This window comes from Bombina bombina, chromosome 7 (assembly GCF_027579735.1).
Source record: "Bombina bombina isolate aBomBom1 chromosome 7, aBomBom1.pri, whole genome shotgun sequence".
Classification (NCBI taxonomy): domain Eukaryota; kingdom Metazoa; phylum Chordata; class Amphibia; order Anura; family Bombinatoridae; genus Bombina; species Bombina bombina.
Window position 1 is genome coordinate 188,482,381 of NC_069505.1, and position 22,621 is coordinate 188,505,001.

Here is a 22,621-nt window from a genome sequence, read left to right on the forward strand (position 1 = left end):
TACTCTTGTATCTCTGTGAAGTGTAAAGATTTGATGGAGGTAAACTAGACTAGATAGTTTTATGGCCACTCTTGGGCCTGATGAATGATACTAACAAGAGAAAATAGTAACTAATGTATAAATAGTCATATGATATATGGTCAGAACCCTAAAGAACTGTAATCTATTGGTCCACAATTGATTTGTAATATTTTAAATAATTGTGCTCAAAAAGTGTGCAATGAGAAACATTAGGAAAATAAGGACAAAATAAAACTGAAATGAAATCAACTTGCATAATACAATCTCTAAAACTAACTGGTTCCTCAGAACAATTTCAGACAGCAGTAACTATAATTACTTAGTGTAGTTTTGTAGATAGCTCGAAAAGTATGTGGAGATGGTTATTTTAAGAAAGTCCTGTCTGTTAATTTAAATATTAGAGTTACACGGCTTCCACTGCACTTTAGTAGCTGTAGGGTCTGTGAAGAATATCAGTGCCCCTCTCTGGAATTTTATTTTAATATCCAAGCCGCCATGACTCATTCTTCTGATGCTAATAAAGGTGCAGTGTATGTGTACGACAAGCATCTCTCTGCTGTCGCACATGTTGGGTAATGATATCATTATGTTTCTGCCCGAATTCTGCCAAGTGCTGCCAACACTCCTCTTTCACTGAAGGTTCTTATTCCGGCTGTTACTCAAGAACATTGATAGGACTAAGATTATGCACAACAAGAATATACAAGACCTATGGGAAATAAACAGCCGGAAAGGTCTGTCATCTAATACTAGGTAATTTGTCACCCTTTTAGCAAATGCGCAAAAAAAGCTACGTGCAGTTTGATTACATATTATAAAAGATCTTGTATGACCTGACATCTGTAACCGCTATCAAAGCCCTGGGATTGGTTGAGATCAATATGAAACAATTAAGATCTGTTTCCTTTCATTTTCCGGTGCACTCAGGTGTGATAGAGTGTAGGAAAACCTTTATCTATTTTCCTAAATCAAATCGCTTGACCTCCTCATGCTGGAAACTCTGTCATGCTGAATAAATAAACCGAGGAAAATGGTTTCTGAGACAGGTTCCTTTAGTTTATATTGTATTTTGTAATTTATTAAACAGCTCTTAAGAGAAGGTTCGAAAAATGCAAAGAGTTTATCCGTAATATTTAATATTGTGTAGGTAGAGCAGCAGGGCACATATACTTGTGCACAGTTATAGTTTAGAGCACATAGTGATATTCTATACCATATAGCTATAGGTTCTAGAGTATAAGTATATTCTACAAACTAATATTCTAGAGCACTGTTATGTTAATGAGTAGAATGTTATATTCTAGAGCACAGTTAGATTCTTGACCATACAGCTATAGGTTATAGAGTATAAGTATATTCTACAAACTGATATAATAGAGGACTGTTATATTAAAGAGTACAACATTATATTCTAAAGAACATACACCTAGATTACAAGTTTTGCGTTACGGTGCGTTACCGCTTTTAAGGGGACACTGAACCCACATTTTTTTTCTTTTGTGATTCAGATAGAGCATGCAGTTTAAGCAACTTTCAAATTTACTCCTATTATCAATTTTTCTTCGTTCTCTTGCTATCTTTATTTGAAAAAGAATGCATCTAAGCTAATTTTTTTGGTTCAGACCTCTGGACAGCACTTTTTATTGGTGGATGAATTTATCCACCAATCAGCAAGAAAAACCCAGGTTGTTCACCAAAAATGGGCTGGCATCTAAACTTACATTCTTGCATTTCAAATAAAGATACCAAGAGAATGAAGAAAATTTGATAATAGGAGTAAATTAGAAAGTTGTTTAAAATGTTATGCTCTATCTGAATCACAAAAGAAAACATTTGGGTTCAGTGTCCCTTTAACTCTGAAAAAATGACCATTATGCTGGAACACATATTACGAGTCATGTCGGTATAGCTATACCGCAAGCATTTTAGCCTGTAATGCAACGTCCATACTGCACTCAAAAAAAATTACGTTTTTGTGTGGGATTTCCATAGCGCCAGTATTACAGGTTGTTCGCTCAGGCTAAAAAGCTTGCGTTACAGCCTATACCGACACACGCCATACCGCCATCTGAGAGCAGTAGTTATGGATTTTGCAAAACAAAAATGTTTCACAAAACTCATAACTAAAATGTTACAAAGTACACTAACACCCATAAACTTTCTATTAATCCTTAAACCACCACCCTTCTGCATCGCAAACACTATTTAAAATGTATTAACCCCTAATCTGCCACCCACATCGCCAACACAATTTAAATATATTAACCCCTAAACCTCCGCTCCCGATATCGCCGACACTAATAAAAAGTTATTAACCCCTAATCCGCTTCTCCCCAACATCGCAACACCTAAATAAACCTATTAACCCCTAAACCTCCAGTCCCCCACATCGCCAACACTATAATAAAGTATTAACCCCTAAACCTCCAGTCCCCCACATCGTAACTACTAAACTAAACCTATTAACCCCTACACCGCCGCCCCCCACATCGCAAAATACTAAATTAAACTATTAACCCCTGAACCTAACACCCCCTAACTTTAAATTAAAATTACAATATAACTATATTTAAATAAATAAAAACTTACCTATGAAATAAAAATAAACCTAACATTAAACTATAAATTAACCTAACATAACATAACTATTCTAATAAAATAAAAAAAATACTACCGATTAAAAACCTAAATTATGGGGGCGGAGCCTATAGCTGATGCGGTAGGACGTGTGTCTGTGAAGCTCCTGGTCTTTCAAAGTTATTTTAGAGATATTTTTCAACAATAACTTAATTTACTATTTTGGAACCATAGCTATATTCTCCTGTGTTGTCCAAGCAGAGACTAGAAGCACCTTACACATAACAGACTACCTATGCTCTTCAGCTGACTGCACTGCAGCTAGCCACGAGACTGAGAGGCCTCTCTAGACTGATAGTGCCATCAAAGCTGCCGCACATATACCCCCCCCCAGGACCCTGGGTTATCAAACCAGTTCTATAGTAACTGGACAGTTCTTAGATCCCTGTAATACCTAGCTTTCTTTCATAATGGCAACCGGCACTCATAGTATGTTGTTGGAGATTGAGGCCCTTCTACAATCGCACTTTGAGGAAATCTCTAGAGTTTGGGATACTGAAGTAGAGAAACTGCATTCTCTTACAAGATCTATCGCTTCTAAGACAAGTAAAAGTATCATGGTTGAGTCGCTTGGAGGCGAAACCGAAAAAGAGTCAAGCATTACACAGCAAATTTTGGCATATCCGCCATTGAGGATTGCTGATACAAATATCATATCCATGCGTGCCGGAGAGGCTTTGGAGGAACAGAGGACACAAATAAGCAGAGCCACTGTACAGATCATCCAGCCTGTCCCCTGCCACTACGAGAGATTGCAAATGCAGGCGCAGGCACCATGCCCTCCTAATACCACCATGAAAGACACTTCTGTAAGTAAGCCGAATGCTAAATTGCAGAATAGTAACAGAGAGGACAAACTTATCCCTGACCTAAGTGCTGGGATTGAGCAGTATGGTGTTTGGGAGGCAATAGAAAGATCAGCACAGTACTTACCCAAAGATGTTGTTACAATACAGCGATCCCCAGACGCCAATGACATTACACCGCCGATACCGGAGGTGGTCAGCCAGCCTCATTTAGCCTGGCCGAGATGTGCAGAAGAGGATGGTGGGCTCAACCGTAGTCTTGGCTTCCTAGGTTCTCCAGAGGCAGCGGATCCGCATGTGCGCAACGGAAGGCCTGTCCCGGCACTCACTCCTAAGCTTGCAAACAGTGGGTAGAGAGAAGCTCTCGACATCACTGTCAAGGCACCAAGGCCTGTCGCCTACCAGAGCGATAAGTGCGCTCTATCATTCACATCTTGCTGGGAGAGGTAGGCAGAGAACTTGCTGGGGGAACACGGCAGCATTTTTCTCCTGCCCTGGACACATGTTTTGCGAAGTCAGCACCTTGGTCTTTGAGCGGAACGGAGTTGGGTAAGCTGAACAGAGTCAATCCGAATGACAAGCCGCTTCAGGCTCGGCATACCCCTGCACCCATTGGATTTATAAACTTCCTGATAGCCCCTTTATTTAGTGAGAACTTACCTCAAGTCACAGGATGACGAGCAAGATATTTCCTGATCAAAACTGTTGGTGGGCGCTGTTGGTGCTCCCTTCCCCCATAATCTGCCCCATAACTATTGGACTTCCAGCTGGGCCCATTGACTCAAGAGTGTCATAGCTCTCAATCATTATATTTACTTGAGGTGCATGTTGTGTATAAAGGGGTTAAAGTGCTTATTAGTGTGTAGTAACTGTCATGCTCATTTGTGCTAATACCTAGTGAGCATAGTTTTTCTGTCATAGGTTGCTATAAGCCATTAAATTTATATATCTCCATATCCCTTAAGCCCTCTATAGGTCCCACTCATTTTAGTAGAAGGGCTAGGAGTAATACTATTTCAATATCCTATAAGTCTGCCTATGTTATTGTATGTTGACTTGCTGACCATAACACATTAATTCTGCTGAATAATTATCATAACTGCTTAGCCTTGCTGTCTTGCCACCTATATAAGTATTTATGCTAGTCACTCCACATAGTTTTCTTTTAGATGTGATCAAATAGTACATAATCTGAGAATTTGGGACCTTTATATACATACCACCCCTATATATTCATCTTTATTGGTAGATGTACTTTAAATCCTCTCTAGATATTTTAGGTTTTGGTACCTCATTATTCATGTTCTGTTGTACACATAGATTAATGTTAAGGCCTAGCCTACAGTTGTATTATGCAAAGCTAGTTAACTAGTGATTTATATGCTCCTTAGTACCTGCATATATATAACTTAACTTTTTGTTCTAATGTCCTGTTGAAGTGTTTTGTATGATCTGACCATTACACTATACCGTTAACTCTGTTAATTATGGTACCCCTACTGCCGTTGCTATTATCTAGTTTACAAAAACATTGAATCTGATGTATTATAATCATGGCCCAAGAGTGGCCTTTGAGATGTATTAGCCCCCCTTCTCTATATCACACGAATATGCATAGGCCCAAGAGTGGTCTTTTGTCTAACGGGGGAACCCTAAAATATAAAAACGAGGTTTAATTTAGGTTTGTCTTATATACTTTACAGACACTGTCCTGTGTCCTGGAATACTGGACAATATTTTGTATTGGATGTTATTTTCTTGTATGTCATTATCATATTTTTTCATTGATCGTCTGTATTATTTATCTTGAAACCTTAATAAAAACTTTAAAAAAAAACAAAACAAAAAAAACCTAAATTACAAATTTAAAAAAACCTTACACTACGAAAAAATCTAAAATTACTAAAAATAATAAACACTAAATTACAAAAAATTAAAACACTAAGCTTATAAAAAATAATAAACTAAATGATCAAAAAACATAATTTATGCTTACCTGATAAATGTATTTATTTCCAGATATGGTGAGTCCACTGAATCATCAATTACTAGTGGGAATATCACTCCTGGCCAGCAGGGGGAGGCAAAGAGCACCACAGCAAAGCGGCTATATATGTCACTTCCCTTACCAATAACCTCCAGTCATTCAGCCAAAGGGAAAATGGAAAAAGAAGATAACACAAAGGTGTAGAAGTGCCTGAGGTTTTAGTTAAAAATACCTGTCTTAAAATAAAGGGTGGGCCGTGGACTCACCATGTCTGTAAAGAAAGAAATTTATCAGGTAAGCATAAATTATGTTTTCTTTCCTAAGATATGGTAAGTCCACAGAATCATCAATTACTAGTGGGAACCAATACCCAAGCTAGAGGGACAAGACAGGTAACCTAAACAGAAGGCACCACTGCACGAAGAACCTTTCTACCTTTCTACCAAAAGAAGCCTCAGCTAAGAAACAAATATAAAATTTGGATAATTTGTAAAAAGTATGCAGAGAGGACCAAGTTGCAGCCTTGCAAATCTGTACTACAGAAACTTCCTTCTTGAAAGCCCAAAAAGAAGGGACAGCCCTAGTGAAATTCTCTCAGGAGGCTGCTGTCCCCATGTGAGGGTCTACCTAGAGAACACCTCCGTATGGAAATGCTCACTCCCCAGGATTAATTATCTGTCTGTTCAGAAGTCCGACTCCCAATTGTCCACCCCTGGAAAGTGGATGACCGACAGCAAATGTGAGCTTCCTCACACTGAACAATCCAAGTCACCTCCTACATGGCTAAGGAACTCCTAGTTCCTCCCTAATGGTTGATATAAACCCTTGAGGTGATATTGTCCGACTGGACCAAGCTAGGGACGACTGAGGTCAAGTCATCAGATCATTGCGAATTGCTCTCAACTCCAAGATGTTTAAAGAGGAGAGCAGACACTTCCAAATCCCTAATCCTTAAACAAGACCCAGACAGCTTACCAGCCCAGCAGGTTGGCATTCGTGGTCACATCACCCAGGAATATCTCCAGAAGCATGTGCCCGGAGAAAGATACTCCTGAAAAAATACTATGGAAGAAAGTCTCTTGTCATCTGATCTAAATCTATCCTTTAAGATCTCCATGTTATGGAAAATAGCAAAAGGAATGATGTCCATGGAATACCATCAGATTAATTCCCTCCATACACAGGGTCACAGAAAAGTGAAGAAATATCAACTGCAGCTAAATCCAAACTCCCAACCTCCTGGTTGCAAGATGGCTAAGCTAGCCATCGGCCACTAGAACTTACTGTTGGCCGGACAGAAGACTGCAGAGTGGGGAAAAGGAATAAATCCTTGATATTCTGACCTCTGAAAGACATCTCCTAGATAAAGAATCAAATAAGGTCCAAGCATACCGCACCTGGTGTACCCAGGTGGTCTCCCATCCAGATACTGACCAGACCTGACCCTGCATAACTTCCGAGATCAAACGAAATTGGGTGCATTCAGGGTATTGTGGAGGTAGTCCCAAATAAATTACCCTTGTGGATAGAACAAGGGAACTCTTCTCCCGATTCATTTCCCATCCCCGGAAAAGAAGATTGGACAAGGTCTCTTAAAAGAGAGTTAGCTCGAAGTCAGGATGATACCTGAACTATATATTGTCCAGAAAAACACACTTGCAATATCCCAAGACCTAAAGGTCTGACTGGGATGGCGCAAACTAAGAAAACTAGAGAAGATTCTGATTAAGGAAACAATAAATCTCTCAGGTCTAAATTCATTATGAACAGGCCCACTAGAACCAAAGGAAAATGGATACTACTTTGAAGGACAGAATCTGAAATATATGAGGTAAATACCTATATCCCGTTCCCAAACTGGGACTTGTACTGTCACTCCCATAGAGAAAGACCCTGAATCCAGTTCAAGGAATACATCTCATCCGACTTGGATTGCAGATACTCTAGAAAGAGAAATCTGCCCCTGGGAGGAAAACTTAGATTGGACTCGAAAAGGCATGACCCAAAGTCTCATCCTTAAAAGGAGACACTAGAAGCATGTATTTGGAGAAAACAGAAATAATTGAATCTGCAACTGCAGAACTATAAAGCCTAGGCTGTACCACTAAACCACAGGTAGGCTTCTCAGCTTACCATAGATTTCAGCCACAATGCCCGGCGGCTAGTACAGCAAGTCTAATAATACAAGACATTGTTCTAAATAAACAATTTTAACCTCCAGCTTCTTACCTATATCAGAAAGAAAACTAGATTACCTCCACAGAGATCTAAGTTCTCTGATTAAAAGTAAAAAGTTCCCTTCTACTAAAGACACTGTGCATTTCAAGAGAGATAGCGACAGGAAATCCTAAAAAGGACGTGAGACAGGGAGATATATCCCCAGATTCTCTATAACAATCCTGTGAACATCTCACAGCATGTCTAGAACCCTTCCAGAGAGGAAATAAAAATATAAAACTGATACAGTTCACAAAACTCTGAAGGAAAGACAACAATAGGGATCAGTGTCATCCAGTCAGCCAAGACCTCCTGACAACATAAGAGGCTTTGAAGCAAACAACTGAAGGATACCACTTCAGTAACAGATGAAGGAATTATACTGTCCAGATCTGAGATATCAGCTTCAGAAACTACCGGGGAATCCTCCTCACTAACTTGGAAGAAGACAAACCTGCGTAGCAGCATGTGGAGCAGAAACCCTCTTATCTGAGACCTAAAATGTCCTCTTGCCTTTTCCCTGAAGTAAAGGAAAACAGACCAAGCCACAGATACCGCAGAAGATACCTGAGCTTGCAACTTCTGTAAGCAAATACACTCCTCCAGGAGATTGAGAGGAAGCACAGGGCTCTGCATGTGACACCACAGAGGTTTGGGACATAAAAGGAGAAAGCTGTGACAGTGCCTTAACAACAACATTCTTGGAGACATAAAGTTCAAACCAATCTGTACATTTAATAGCATTTGCGAAATCAGAGGTACAGAAAAAATAAATGTTTAAACCAATTCTTAGTTGAGCAAGCCTTCCACACAACTTCAGCATCAGTAGAAGGAATTATACTGCCTGAATCTGAAATTTCACCCTCAGATGCACCCGAAGAATCTTCATCCTCAGACTTCTGAGAGGAAATATTTTGATTAGCCACTTCAGGATCAGAAACCTTATTTACTGTTTCTTTAAATGTCCTTTTGCGTTTTCCCTGCAACATGGCAGACCACCTCAGATACCGCAGAAGATACCTGGGCAGCAATATCTTACAAAATAACTCCAGACGGAGCATGAGAGGAAACGCAGGGCACTGCATGTGCAGATGAATAGGATTGGGATGCTTGAAGAGAAAGCAGCGGAACATCTGAAACAGGAGGCTCCTGAACAGCATCCGCATTAGCTAATGATGGCTCAGGGTCAAAAAGTATATTTCTATAAGCTAAAGTTCTTTCAATACATGAAGAACAAAAAGGTACTGGGGATTCCACCTGGGCATCAAAACATAAGCTACAGGTAACATCCTGCACAGACTCCTGATCCGTAATACAAAAAGAAGCAAATTTAAAAAAAACAAAAAACTTTTTTTTTAAACTTTTTTTTTATTTTTTATCTTAAAACAAAGGATATAATACAGAACCAAAAAACGTTCTTAAATAAATGTTCCCTTTAAATTTACCAAATCAAGAAAACATACCCCAGGCAACACACTACATCTCAGCAGAATTACTGAGGTGCCCTACCTGTCCTGCAACCCGCAGCAAACGGAGGAAAAAAACGATCCTGTTTACAATCCGAATTTCCAGCGAAGCAAAAACAGCAAGAAGCCTTCTAAAAAGCAGAGCCTTCTGAAATATGTGTGGTTATCTATTAATTTAAAATATCTTTACTTTCTACTAAATATAATATACTAAATCTCTATGGTGAAACCACTAAACCCAACACAAATAAATTGTGAAATAAACTCTATGAGAGGGTCTCCATTATTTGCCAAACAGTTTATTTAGGAATCAATATATGTTAATAATAAGATAAATATTTACAGGTATATATATATAAATCTATTTTACAGCGACACAGCCCACATTTAAGATACAGGGCAACTTACTACAAAAATCCCAATTTGTCCAATAATGCTAAAATAACAATAGGAATATACTTAGCCACATTTCCCAAAGTGTTCACCATCCGCCATCTTTCCAGCATATAAAGAGAGAGAGAGAGAGAGGTTCTGGTGTTACAGTATTTTATACCCCAATTCAAAAGGGAGTGGCCTTTCAAATGCCACTCAAAAGGCCATTGGGAGTGTCTTTAGTTCAGAGAGAAAGGTGTACCTGGGGGAGGGGATTTTAATAACAGCTAGGTGAATATTCCAGTGATAAAATGTCACCACAATATGGGCACCTCACTCTTACAGGAAGTGAAGAAAAGCCCCCATAAAAAAAACTCTGACATCACAGAATCAGAGCCTCCCTAAAAGGGGCGATCCTATAGTTGACAAAAAAGCAATTTAAAAAAAATAAAATAAACAACTTTCTTGAAAAATAAACAATAAAAACCCCTAAAAAAAGTACATAATCTGTTACTAAAAACAGATCCTCACTGAGCCATCAATAAAATAAATAACTCCTCACACTAACAGTGCCTGCAAAAACTGCCATAAAAACCTGCACCCTGACAGGAATAATAAAAAACGTCCCTAGAGCGTTTTAGCTGAATAAGTGCCAAATTTTTCCCTGCTACATAGAAACATAAAACTGGCACTTACCTTACTATTTATCTGTCTGGCAGTAGGACAGCTCACCTGGTTTGAGAGGATACCATCCCTCACATGGACCTGTGGAAATACAGAAAGACTGAGTAAACTTAAATAGGCCAGCAAAATGTTTTGGGAAAACGCAGTGATGATTGTATCCCACAAGTTCCCAATTGCTTAAAAGCCACCATTGCCCTACTGAAGAGACTGACATGGGCTAAGGCTAGACCCTTTAGAAAGATCAGAGCAAACCTACTCTGCTTTAAAATAAAAAAAATCTTGATTGTAGATCAGACACCAAAACTTCACCTCCTCCTTGCACCGCAGGCAAAGAGAATGACTGAAGGTTATGGGTAAGGGAAGTGACATATATAGCAACTTTGCTGTGGTGCTCTTTGCCTCCTGCTGCTGGACAGGAGTGATAGTCCAACTAGTAATTGATGATTCCGTGGACTCACCTAATCTATCTATTTTGATAGGGATATTAGATTAGGTTTTAATTAGTTTAAGTATCTGATAATTTCTTTTTTTATTTTGTGTAATTTGGTGTTTGTTTTTTTGTAATTTAGGTAATTGTATTTAATTTAGGTAATTTATTTAATTGTAGTGTAAGGTTAGGTGTTAGTGTAACTCAGGTTAGGTTTTATTTTACAGGTATATTTGTATTTATTTTATCTAGGTAGTTAGTAAATAGTTAATAATTATTTACTAACTATTCTACCTAGCTAAAATAAATACAAAAACTTACCTGTAAAATAAAAATAAACCCTAAAATAGCTACAATGTAACTATTAGTTATATTGTAGCTAGCTTAGGGTTTATTTTATAGGTAAGTATTTAGTTTTTAATAGGAATCATTTAGTTATTAATAGTAGATTTTATTTAGATTTATTTTAATTATATTTAAGTTAGGGGGTATTAGGTTTAGGGTTAGACTTAGGTTTAGGGGTTAATAAATTTATTATAGTGGTGGCATCGTTGGGGGCGGCAGATTAGGGGTTAATAAATGTAGGTAGGTGGCGGCGATGTTAGGGGCGGCAGATTAGGTGTTAATAATATTTAACTAGTGTTTGTGATGCGGGAGTGCGGCGGTTTAGGGGTTATTATGTTTATTCTAGTGGCGGCGATGTCCGGAGAGGCAGATTAGGGTTTAATAAGTATAATGTAGGTGTCGGCGATGTCAGGGGCGGCAGATTAGGGGTTATTAAGTATAATGTAGGTGTCGGCGATGTCGGGGGCGGCAGATTAGGGGTGTTTAGGTGTAAACATAAATTTTGTTTCCCCATAGGAATCAATGGGGCTGCGTTATGGAGCTTTATGCTGCTTTTTTGGGAGTTAGACTTTTTTTCAGCTGGCTTTCCCCATTGATGTCTATAGGGAAATCGTGCACGAGCACGTAAAACCAGCTCACCGCAGCTTTAAGCAGCGCTGGTATTGGAGTGCGGTATGGAGCTCAATTTTGCTCTACACTCACTTTTTGCCTGTTAACGCCGGGTTTTTGTAAACCTGTAATACCAGCGCTGTAGGGAAGTGAGCGGTGACAATAATGTGCAAGTTAGCACCGCATCCCTCATAACGCAAAACTCGTAATCTAGCCGCTTAATTTTTTAAAAAAATTTCGTAGTGTTAGGTTTTTTAAATTTGTAATTTAGGTTTTTAATTGTTAGTATTTTTTTATTTTATTAGAATGTTAGGTTAATTTATAGTTGTTTATTTTTATTTCACAGGTAAGTTTTTATTTATTTAAATATAGTTATACTGTAATTTTAATTTAAAGTTAGGGGGGGTGTTAAGTTTAGGGGTTAATAGTTTAATTTAGTGTTCTGCGATGTGGGAGGCTGGCGGTTAAGGGGTTAATGTGGGGCCGGAGGTTTAGGGGTTAATAAATGTAGGTAGGTGGCGGCGATGTTAGGGGCGGCAGATTAGGTGTTAATAATATTTAACTAGTGTTTGTGATGCGGGAGTGCGGCGGTTTAGGGGTTATTATGTTTATTCTAGTGGCGGCGATGTCCGGAGAGGCAGATTAGGGTTTAATAAGTATAATGTAGGTGTCGGCGATGTCAGGGGCGGCAGATTAGGGGTTATTAAGTATAATGTAGGTGTCGGCGATGTCGGGGGCGGCAGATTAGGGGTGTTTAGGTGTAAACATAAATTTTGTTTCCCCATAGGAATCAATGGGGCTGCGTTATGGAGCTTTATGCTGCTTTTTTGGGAGTTAGACTTTTTTTCAGCTGGCTTTCCCCATTGATGTCTATAGGGAAATCGTGCACGAGCACGTAAAACCAGCTCACCGCAGCTTTAAGCAGCGCTGGTATTGGAGTGCGGTATGGAGCTCAATTTTGCTCTACACTCACTTTTTGCCTGTTAACGCCGGGTTTTTGTAAACCTGTAATACCAGCGCTGTAGGGAAGTGAGCGGTGACAATAATGTGCAAGTTAGCACCGCATCCCTCATAACGCAAAACTCGTAATCTAGCCGCTTAATTTTTTAAAAAAAATTCGTAGTGTTAGGTTTTTTAAATTTGTAATTTAGGTTTTTAATTGTTAGTATTTTTTTATTTTATTAGAATGTTAGGTTAATTTATAGTTGTTTATTTTTATTTCACAGGTAAGTTTTTATTTATTTAAATATAGTTATACTGTAATTTTAATTTAAAGTTAGGGGGGGTGTTAAGTTTAGGGGTTAATAGTTTAATTTAGTGTTCTGCGATGTGGGAGGCTGGCGGTTAAGGGGTTAATGTGGGGCCGGAGGTTTAGGGGTTAATAGGTTTATTTAGTGGCAGCAATGTCGGGGAGCGGCGGAATAGGAGTTAATAGCTTTTATTAGAGTCGGCGATGTTAAGAGCAACAGATTAGGGGTTGATAACTTTATTTAGGTGTCGTGATGTCAGGGGCGGCGGATTAGGGGTGTTTAGATTTGGTGGCATATGTATCAAGCTCCGTATGGAGCTTGATGCCCCGTGTTCCTGGTGAGCCTGCAGACTCGCCAGAAACAGCAGTTATGAAGCAGCGGTCACAAAGACCGCTGCTCCATAACCTGTCCGCCTGCTCTGAGCAGGCAGACAGACTTCGCCGTAATTCGACCCGATCGAGTACGATCGGGTTGATTGACACCCCCTGCTGGCGGCCTATTGGGGGCGGCGTTGCACCAGCAGCTCTTGTGAGCTGCTGGTGCAATGCTGAATACGGCGAGCGTATTGCTCGCTGTATTCAGCGATGTCTGTCAGACCTGATCCACACTGTCGGATCAGGTCCGACAGACATTGATAACTAGAGGCCTCTGGGTTTATTTAAGGGTGTACATGCAAACAGGTTTATAATATGTATTAATACTTTCCCCTTCTGGTGAACCGCAGCCGTCCCACAGTCTCTCCCAAGGTCTGTGTGAATAGATAAGGTGTGCTAGATGGAGGCGTGTATCAGACAATACACCATACAAAGGTGAATATCTACTCACAGTGTATATTGCAGGTTACCGGCTCCTTCCCAATATGAAAAGACAAAATCACAGATTCAGTAAAAAAGTTTGTCTTTATTTTGGCTCTTATGTAAGGGTGTTAGGTTTAAACTTAACTTTTTTTTCCCGATAGACATCAGTGGGGTTGCGTTACAGAGAGTTTTCATTCCGCACTTCAGGTGTTAGTTTTTTTTCCTAACACTCTCTCCCCATTGATGTCTATGGGGGAAAGCGTGCACGAGCACTTTAAATCAGCCCTTGAATTTTGTGCGGTATGGAGCTTAACGTACCATATCACACAGCACATGAAGGCTCTTCACTAACTCGTAATGGCTGCAATTTGGAGAGTGAAATAACGCAACTTTTTTGGCGTTATTTTCTAACCCTGTTTAGCGCAAAATTCGTAATCTAGGCGATAGCTATGTATTATAGAGTGCAGGTATATTCGACATAGTAATATTCTAAAGCACAGTTATTTTATAAACAACATAGTTACATTCAAGATCGCATTGCTAGATTATTTATATTTGATATCTGTAACTCTGTAAGAGTTAAATAAAAATAAAAAATGTTGAAATCTCCAAAAAAATGATTCTTGCTGTGCAAAATAATGCATTACTATATTCTAGAGCATATTTATTCTAGAGGGCAATGTTATGTTCTTTAGCAAATCACAATAATCTACAGTACATGGTTACATTCTAGGGGGCATTACTATATTCTAGAGCATATTTATTTTAGAGGGCAATGGTATGTTCTTTAGCACATCACTGCACAGTGCATGGTTATATTCTAGGGTGCATTGTTATATTCTAGAGCATATTTATTCTAGAGGGCAATGTTATGTTCTTTAGCAAATCACTATACAGTGCATGGTTATATTCTAGGGTGCATTGTTATATTCTAGAGCATATTTATTCTAGAGGGCAATGTTATGTTCTTTAGCAAATCACTATACTCTACAGTACATGGTTATATTCTAGGGTGCATTGTTATATTCTAGAGCATATTTATTCTAGAAGGCAATGTTATGTTCTTTAGCAAATCACTATACAGTGCATGGTTATATTCTAGGGTGCATTGTTATATTCTAGAGCATATTTTTTCTAGAGGGCAATGTTATATTCATTAGCAAATCACTATACTCTACAGTACATGGTTATATTCTAGGGTGCAGTGTTATATTCTAGAACATATTTATTCTAGAGGGCAATGTTATATTCTTTAGCAAATCACTATACTCTACAGTACATGGTTATATTCTAGGGTGCAGTGTTATATTCTAGAGCATATTTATTCTAGAGGGCAATGTTATATTCTTTAGCAAATCACTATACTCTACAGTACATGGTTATATTCTAGGGTGCAGTGTTATATTCTAGAGCATATTTATTCTAGAGGGCAATGTTATATTCTTTTGCAAATCCCAATATTTTAAAATACATTGTTATATCCTTGAGCGCATAATTATATTTTGCTATATCTATATCCCAGAGTATATTATTATATTCTAGAGCACATACATGTTCTATAGTTCGTTGTTAGATTCTAGAGAAGATTACTATATTCTAGAACACGTACATACTGTATATTCTGGATCACATTGTTTTATTCTAGATAGTGCTAGACATCAGCAGTATGTGAGAATGCAACACATAGTTCAGTAACTCTTGCTTATCTCTAATAATAGGCTGTGTGCCCAGCTACAATATATTCTCAGATTTCAAGGACATATTCAGAATGCTTCAGTATTAACTCCTTCCTCTCTACACCCTTGCACCAAAGCCAAAACACTGAACCAAAGACAGCCTCTACTTGTCACTTGTGCAAGACTCCCGAGGATCTCACTCATATCTGTAAGAATAGGATACTTGAGACTGGACATAAAATGACCATTATAATTGTTTTTATTGTTTTAAGGATATAGCCCCAAAGTGCATCATATTATAAAGTATGCCATGTGTGGCCAACTCTGAGCAGTTCATAGAAATTACGATATAGATATAAATAATATAGATAGTCTGGTAAGCCACAAAATTATAACGGATGATAAAAATACCACTTTTCCTACAGAATGTTTTTATGTTAAGATATTATTAGTGACGTGTTTTGTTTGAACCGTAATACATTAAATGCATTTTATAGTTAATAGATTTGTTACAGCACAATAAAAAGCTAAATTATGAGTGGCTCGCTAACTGTAGCATGGGAACGATAAGGGATTTATCACAGCTCTTTGTGTACGTAGGAAGTAGTGTGTATAGTACTGGTTAAAAGTAAAAACGTTCGCTTGAGCGCAATTAAATTTAACTTGCACCAAGTTAGTGAGACTTCAGAGCTCTGGTTAACATAATAGATGCCCAAAACACAAAAATACATTTTACAGTATAGTTACACGGTTAAAATGTAAACTTTGATGTAACTAACAATGTGAAATTATTGAAATATGTAATTTAAAACATAGATATATAAAATTGCTCACAGTGAGAAAAAAGATGCAATATACAATTATGTTTCAGTAAGTACTAATTAACAATAACGTAGGAGCATTCACCTGGGAATCATAGTGGACTAGAACAGACATTTTGGTGTCACAAATTCTGAGCATAAGATAAAAATCTGCTTTAAAGGGAGATAATACTCACATGCTAAATCACTTGAAACTGATGAAGTATAACTGTAAAAAGCTGACAGGAAAATATCACATGAGCATCTCTATGTAAAAAAGGAAGATATTTTACCTCACAATCTCCTCAGCTCAGCAGAGTAAGTTCTGTGTAAAAAGTTATACTCCGCTGCTCCCAGCTGCAGGTAAAAAAAATAAAAAAAAAATGAAGAAATGAACAGCAGCCAATCAGCATCAGCAGTGCTGAGGTCATGAACTCTTTTACTGTGATCTCATGAGATTTGACTTAACTCTCATGAGATTTCATAGTAAGATAAATAGGGAAATAATATGAGAGTGCATGAGGCTCATCCCCTAAGCTGTCCCAGGACAGACATACTAATATGCTGCTTAGAAATCCTTTACAATAGGAGGTGGCTACTGAGAAACTTTTGAGGTAAAATATCTTTCTTTTTTACATAGAGATGTTCAGGAGATATTTTCTAGTCAGCTTTTTACAGCTATACTGCATCACTTTCAAGTGTTTAAACATTTGGGTATTATGGCCCTTTAAGTAATTAAAGGATTACTTTCTGTTATAATTTTTAAGCTAAAAAACTAACATATTAAAGTTAATAAACATTAATTAAAACCTACTGACCTATATTTTCTCCAAAACGAAGTTTCATAATGTTTTAAAAGTTATATCTTTTATTCGCCGATGATGTCACGTTATCCTGCCCACTATTTTCAGCACTGCATGTTCTAAATACTTAAACCAATAACTTTGAGTTTAAAGCGCCATTTTGAAACCTAGGTATTGTAAACGGATTGGTACAGAGCAAAGGATACCCACGGAGTGGGTTTGGAAAACAATTAAATTTGCAGACAAGATTTCTGATATACGGTAGAGATATGTTAATGAAATGCTATTGATAAAAAGCGTATTTGGGGTAGTTAGTTAGTAACAGGCATAGAAAATATTTACTTACAGTGGCCCTTTAATATCTAAACACATGAGATGAGGTAGTGGTCACCTTATACTTGTCACTTTGCAATAGTCACCAAAAGGAATCTTATAGTGCAACTTTTCTATAATTTATTTATTTTTATGTTTGTATTTAGTATAAGTTAACTTTAAGCTCAGCAGCACCCACCAAGCCTCTTATAAAGGTTCAATATAGATATACACTTGCGTTCATAAGTTTGGGTCACATAGACATTTCCTTGTTTTCGAAAAAAAAGGTAATTTATTTGCCATTAAATTAACATCAACTTTATCAGAAATACATTTTAGACATTGTTAAAGTTGTAAATAACAATTGTAGCTGTAAACAGCAGATTTTTAATGGAATATATAGAACATAGGCGTAGAGATCCATTATCAGCAACCATCTGTCCTGTGTTCCAATGGCACATTGCATTCGTTAATCCAAGTTTATCATTTAAAAAAGCAAATTGATCATTAGAAAACCATTTTGCAATTATGTTAGCACAGCTGCAAACTGTTGTTCTGGTTAAAGAAACAATAAAACTGGCCTTCATTAGACTTGTTGTGTATCTGGAGCATCAGCAATTGTGGGTTCGATTACAGGCTCAGGATGGCCAAAAACAAAGAGCATTCTTATGAAACACGTTGGTCTATTCTTGTTCTGAGAAATGAAGCCTATTCCATGCGAGAAATTGACAAGAAACTGAAGATCTTTTACAACGCTGTGTACTACTCCCTTCACAGAACAGCGTAAACTGGCTCTAATTAGAATAGAAAGAGGAGTGAAAGGCCCCGGTGCACAACTGAGCAAGAGGACACATACATTAGAGTGTCTAGTTTGAGAAACAGATGCCTTTCAGGTCCTTAAAGTAATAGTGTAGTCAAAATTAAACTTTCATGATTCAAATAGAGCATGCAAAGTTAAGCAACTTTCTAATTTACTCCTATTATCAATTTTTCTTTGTTCTCTTGGAATCTTTATCTGAATATAAGCTTAGGAGCCAGTCCATTTTGGTTCAGGACCTGGGTAGCACTTGCTGATTGGTGGCTACAGACACCAATCAGAAAGTGCTACCCAGGTGCTGAACCAAAAATGGGCCGGGTCCTATGCTTACATTCTTGCTTTTTCAAATAAAGGTACCAAGAGAACAAAGAAAAATAGATAATAGGAGTAAATTAGAAAGTTGCTTAAAAATGCCTGCTCTATCTGAATCATGAAAGTTTAATGTTGACTAGACTATCCCTTTAACTGGCAGCTTCATTAAATAGTACCAGCAAAACACCAATCTCAAAATCAACAGTGAAGAAGCGACTCTGGGATGCTAGCCTTCTAGGTAGAGTTGCAAAGAAAAAGCCATATCTCAGACTGGCCAATTAAAAGAAAAGATTAAGATGGCTAAAAAAAATCTGAGTTTGATGTGTTTGGATCACACAGAAGAACATTTGTGAGACGCAGACCAAATAAATAGGAGCTGGAGGAGTGTTTGACGCTATCTGTCAAGCATGGTGGAGGCAATGTGATGGTCTAGGGGTGCTTTGGTGATGGTAAACTGGGAGATTTATTAAGGCTAAAAGGGACCTTGAAGAAGGAGGGCTATCACTCTATTTTGTAACGCCATGCTATACTCTGTGGACGGCACTTGATTGGAGCCAATTTCCTCCTACAACAGGATAATGACCAAAAGTACAGTTCCAAACTGTACAATAACTATTTAGGGAAGAAGCAGTCAGCTGGTATTCTGTCTTTAATGGAGTGACCAGCACAACCACCAAATCTCAACCATATTGAGCTGTTGTGGGAGCAGCCTGATCGTAATGCATGTAAGAAGTACCCACAAAGCCAATCCAACCTGTGGGAGGCACTTCCGGAAGCATGAGGTGAAATCTCTTCAGCTTACCTCAACAAACTGACAACTAAACACCAAAGGTCTGCAAGGCTGTAATTTCTATACAAGAAGGATTCTTTGATGAAAGCAAAGTCTGGAGGACACAACTATATTTTTACTTCAAATTATTTATTTCTAACCTTGTCAATAACTATATTTCCTATTCAAACCCATTTCATGTTTGTTTTCATGGAAATGAAGGAAATGGCTGTGACCTCAAACTTTTGAACACCAGTGTATTTGTTAGTTAGATGACACAAATACAATCTATAGAAGCAACAACACCACCAGAAACTTTGCTTGTCCAAAGACCACCAGGCAACATTGTGGACCTTATCCCTTAGGCATATCATGTTATTTAGAGGGTGCTTAAGGAATATTCCTGTTTTTTTCTTTGTGTAAATAATTATTTCATGTAATTGCGTTAAAATACTGTCTTTTGGTGTGGCTGTGGCATATAGAAAATAAATTAAAGATATTGCATTAATTGCATGGGTGTCCTAGCGCAAAATGGGTTGGGAACTGCTGAAATGTTATTCCTTACAGTATTTTTCTTGCTGACTTTATTTACCATAATCCTCTTGTTTTCTTGTTTCTCTTTTTAGGTTTGTGGGATGTTTCTCTCCTCTTTTCTGTTTTTTTCCCTCCTACAAGGAACCAGCTGGGACAGAAGAGGAAAATACAACTTGATAAATGCATCAAACTGCCCCTCAAGCACCATGTCTGACCTGCCTCTAATTCCCATGCCTCCTCTTCACACTGAACAGTGACGTCATGTGGCGCACTGCAACCAGCCACATATAGCGACTGAACTGATCTAACATTCTAAGTTATAATGTCTAAAACATTTTAAAGTGGATTAAAAATAATAAGCAATGTTCAGAATTCCTTGATTTGCGGGTGTTTGTTGTATAATTCACCATTGAAAGAAGCAACCCCATTATGAGAATAATGCTGCACAAATTAATCCCAAGATTTGGGACTTCACTAAGAAAACAGACACATCTGACAATCCAGGTCTTATTTACCCAAACATAATAACTTTAAATGCTATTTCTTATACAGAAAAAAATGATCAGGTTAAAATATATTGCCGTACGAACGTGACAATAGACTTTCTTAACTTACACAGCCATTTATAAAACCAAAACAGTAACTATGCCAAGACCCAGGGCAGATTAAGAAAAGAGAAGTAGAGATATTCGCATAAAGGACAGGGCCGTCTTTAATACTGACTGGACCCTGGGCAAACATTTTCTTGCCCCCCCCCATGCAATTTCGCTCTCCACCCCAACATTCCAAAAAACAACTAATTCAATTTATTTTATATATATATATTTTTAAAAAAATGCAATATGTGAAACTGGACCTAAGCAGTACTAATAAGTAAATAAATATATAAATTCCTCCACTCTGGATTAATTTAATATGCTTTTGAATGTGATTCTGGTGTGAGGTTAGCTGGTTAAAGAGATTTAGGGCAGCCAATAGGAGCAAAGCAGGGTAAAGACTGAGGAGGAAGCATGGAGGTGCAGACAAATTAAGTTTACTGACTGGAACAACAGAACTACTATGAGAAGCTGTAAAACCTGAGACAGAGAGAAATAAAAACTATAAAAATAAAGCTTACCTTAATATGTTAAGTATCAGCATGACACTATACATCAGCCACAGCAGCACATGCCACTTCTTTGCTAGGAACAAGTTTCCTCTCATCCTGCACTAGACAATGCTGCATGGGGGAGGGGCGTGTGTGCTCACTTATTCTTCCCACTCAAACGATTCTACAAAGCACTGTTCCCCTAACAAACTTCCCCTAACAAACAGGACTAAGGGGACCAGCAGACTGGATGCTGTCTGCCCAAGGCTGCATGGATACAAACAAGTCACACAGCAGCTGCACAGATGCTCAAATCCTCACATGCCTGCCACTCCAGCTTTCTGCTGCATGCACCTATAAGTCAGCCCTACCCAGAAACTATCCCCACCACCAGAGCAGTTACCTGGTAACAGTGGTAACCCCAGCAGGACCTTTTCTGATGCAGTGGGATTGGCTGGATGCCGAGTTAGGGCTTAGCATTCAGTGCTGCACAGTGCACATCTAAAACAGAACAAGGCACTAGCTTGTAATGTCACATGACACCGGGACGGTCTGCACAGTTTCTCACAAATAAATATAAGCAGATAACTTTTGACTGTGACAATATTAGGACTGACTGTGCCCCCCCCCCCCATGTCACATGACATCAGCAGTCTGGCATGAACTAAAAAAATAATAAAAAAAATTTTAGGACTCTTGGGCCCCTCAACAAAGACTGGGCCCTGGGCAGCTGCCCCTTTTGCCATGTGTTAAAGACGGCCCTGATAAAGGAAATCAAATATTAGTTAAGACAAAATAACTGATCAATTCCTACTTATTTAAAGGGACATTCCAGTCAAAATTTAAATACACATAGATGAATTACATCTTTGAAAAGAAACGTATTTGTAATATACATGTATTAGCAAAAATGCTTCTAGTAAAAGGTTTCACTGTTTTAGTGTTAATATTTTTGTCTGCATGTGCATGTGAAGCTTAGCTAGATATTCTCAATGCACCAGCATTTTAAATACTGCAGCTGCTCAGAGCCACAGTGGGGCTTTTATCATGTCGGCAATTAAGAAATTGAGTCATTAACAGATGGTACAAGCACCTTGGGTTCTCTGAGCAAGTGCTGTGTTTAAAATGCTGGTGCACGGTGCATACTTAAATACACTTTTAAAACAGCTATTTTTTTAGAACTATTTTTGCTAATATATATATTACAAAAATGCTTATATATTCAAAACTAAAATGCATCCATGTGGATTCCAATTTTGGCTGGAATATCAAATTTTGTAAAGGCTGGAGCAAGTAACTTAAAAGCTCAACGAAAGAATCCAATGTCCTAAACATAGCACTGCAGAATATGTTCTATTTATTCTTAAAGAGATAGTTAAATATATATCTGATTGATATTTGCACAAATATATATTTATACCTATACCTATATATACACAGGTAGCCCTCAGTTTATGCCGGGATTTGGTTCCAGGAGGAATGGTTCTAAATTGAAACTGTTGTAAATTGAAACCCAGTTTATAATGTAAATCAATGGGAAGTGAGGGAGTTAGGTTCCAGGCCCCTCTCAAAATTGTCATAAGTAACACCTAATACATTATTTTTAAAGCTTTGAAATTAAGACTTTATATGCTAAACATCATCAAACTAAGTTTAATGAACAAAAACTTTTTTTTACTTGCATTTTTCTGCAATCAGTTCTCTGCATTGTTAGCATGTTAGATAAAATTGGGTCTGCACCTATTCTATGCATTTCAATCTGCCGTGATTAATAAGCAGTTAGCCACTCTCACCTCAAGCAGCTGGACAGGAAGATAATAGGGAAGTGCCTGCTAAATCTTGTTGCTCAATAGCTAATGTCTGCTCTGTGTACACAGATCAATTTCAGTCTGT

At 38.0% G+C, this 22,621-nt stretch overlaps 1 protein-coding gene across 2 annotated transcripts in view; it reads left to right on the forward strand.

Moving 5' to 3' along the window:
- The window catches only part of TSPAN32 (tetraspanin 32), a 191,120-nt gene extending 171,107 nt beyond the window's left edge, over nucleotides 1-20,013 (forward strand). For both annotated transcript variants that reach the window (XM_053688927.1, XM_053688928.1), the window contains one exon: nucleotides 19,734-20,013. In XM_053688927.1, coding sequence (XP_053544902.1) covers nucleotides 19,734-19,898 — 165 coding nt within the window. In that variant the 3' untranslated portion in view covers nucleotides 19,899-20,013. The remainder of the gene's footprint in view (nucleotides 1-19,733) is intronic.
- The last annotated feature ends 2,608 nt before the right edge of the window (nucleotides 20,014-22,621 follow it).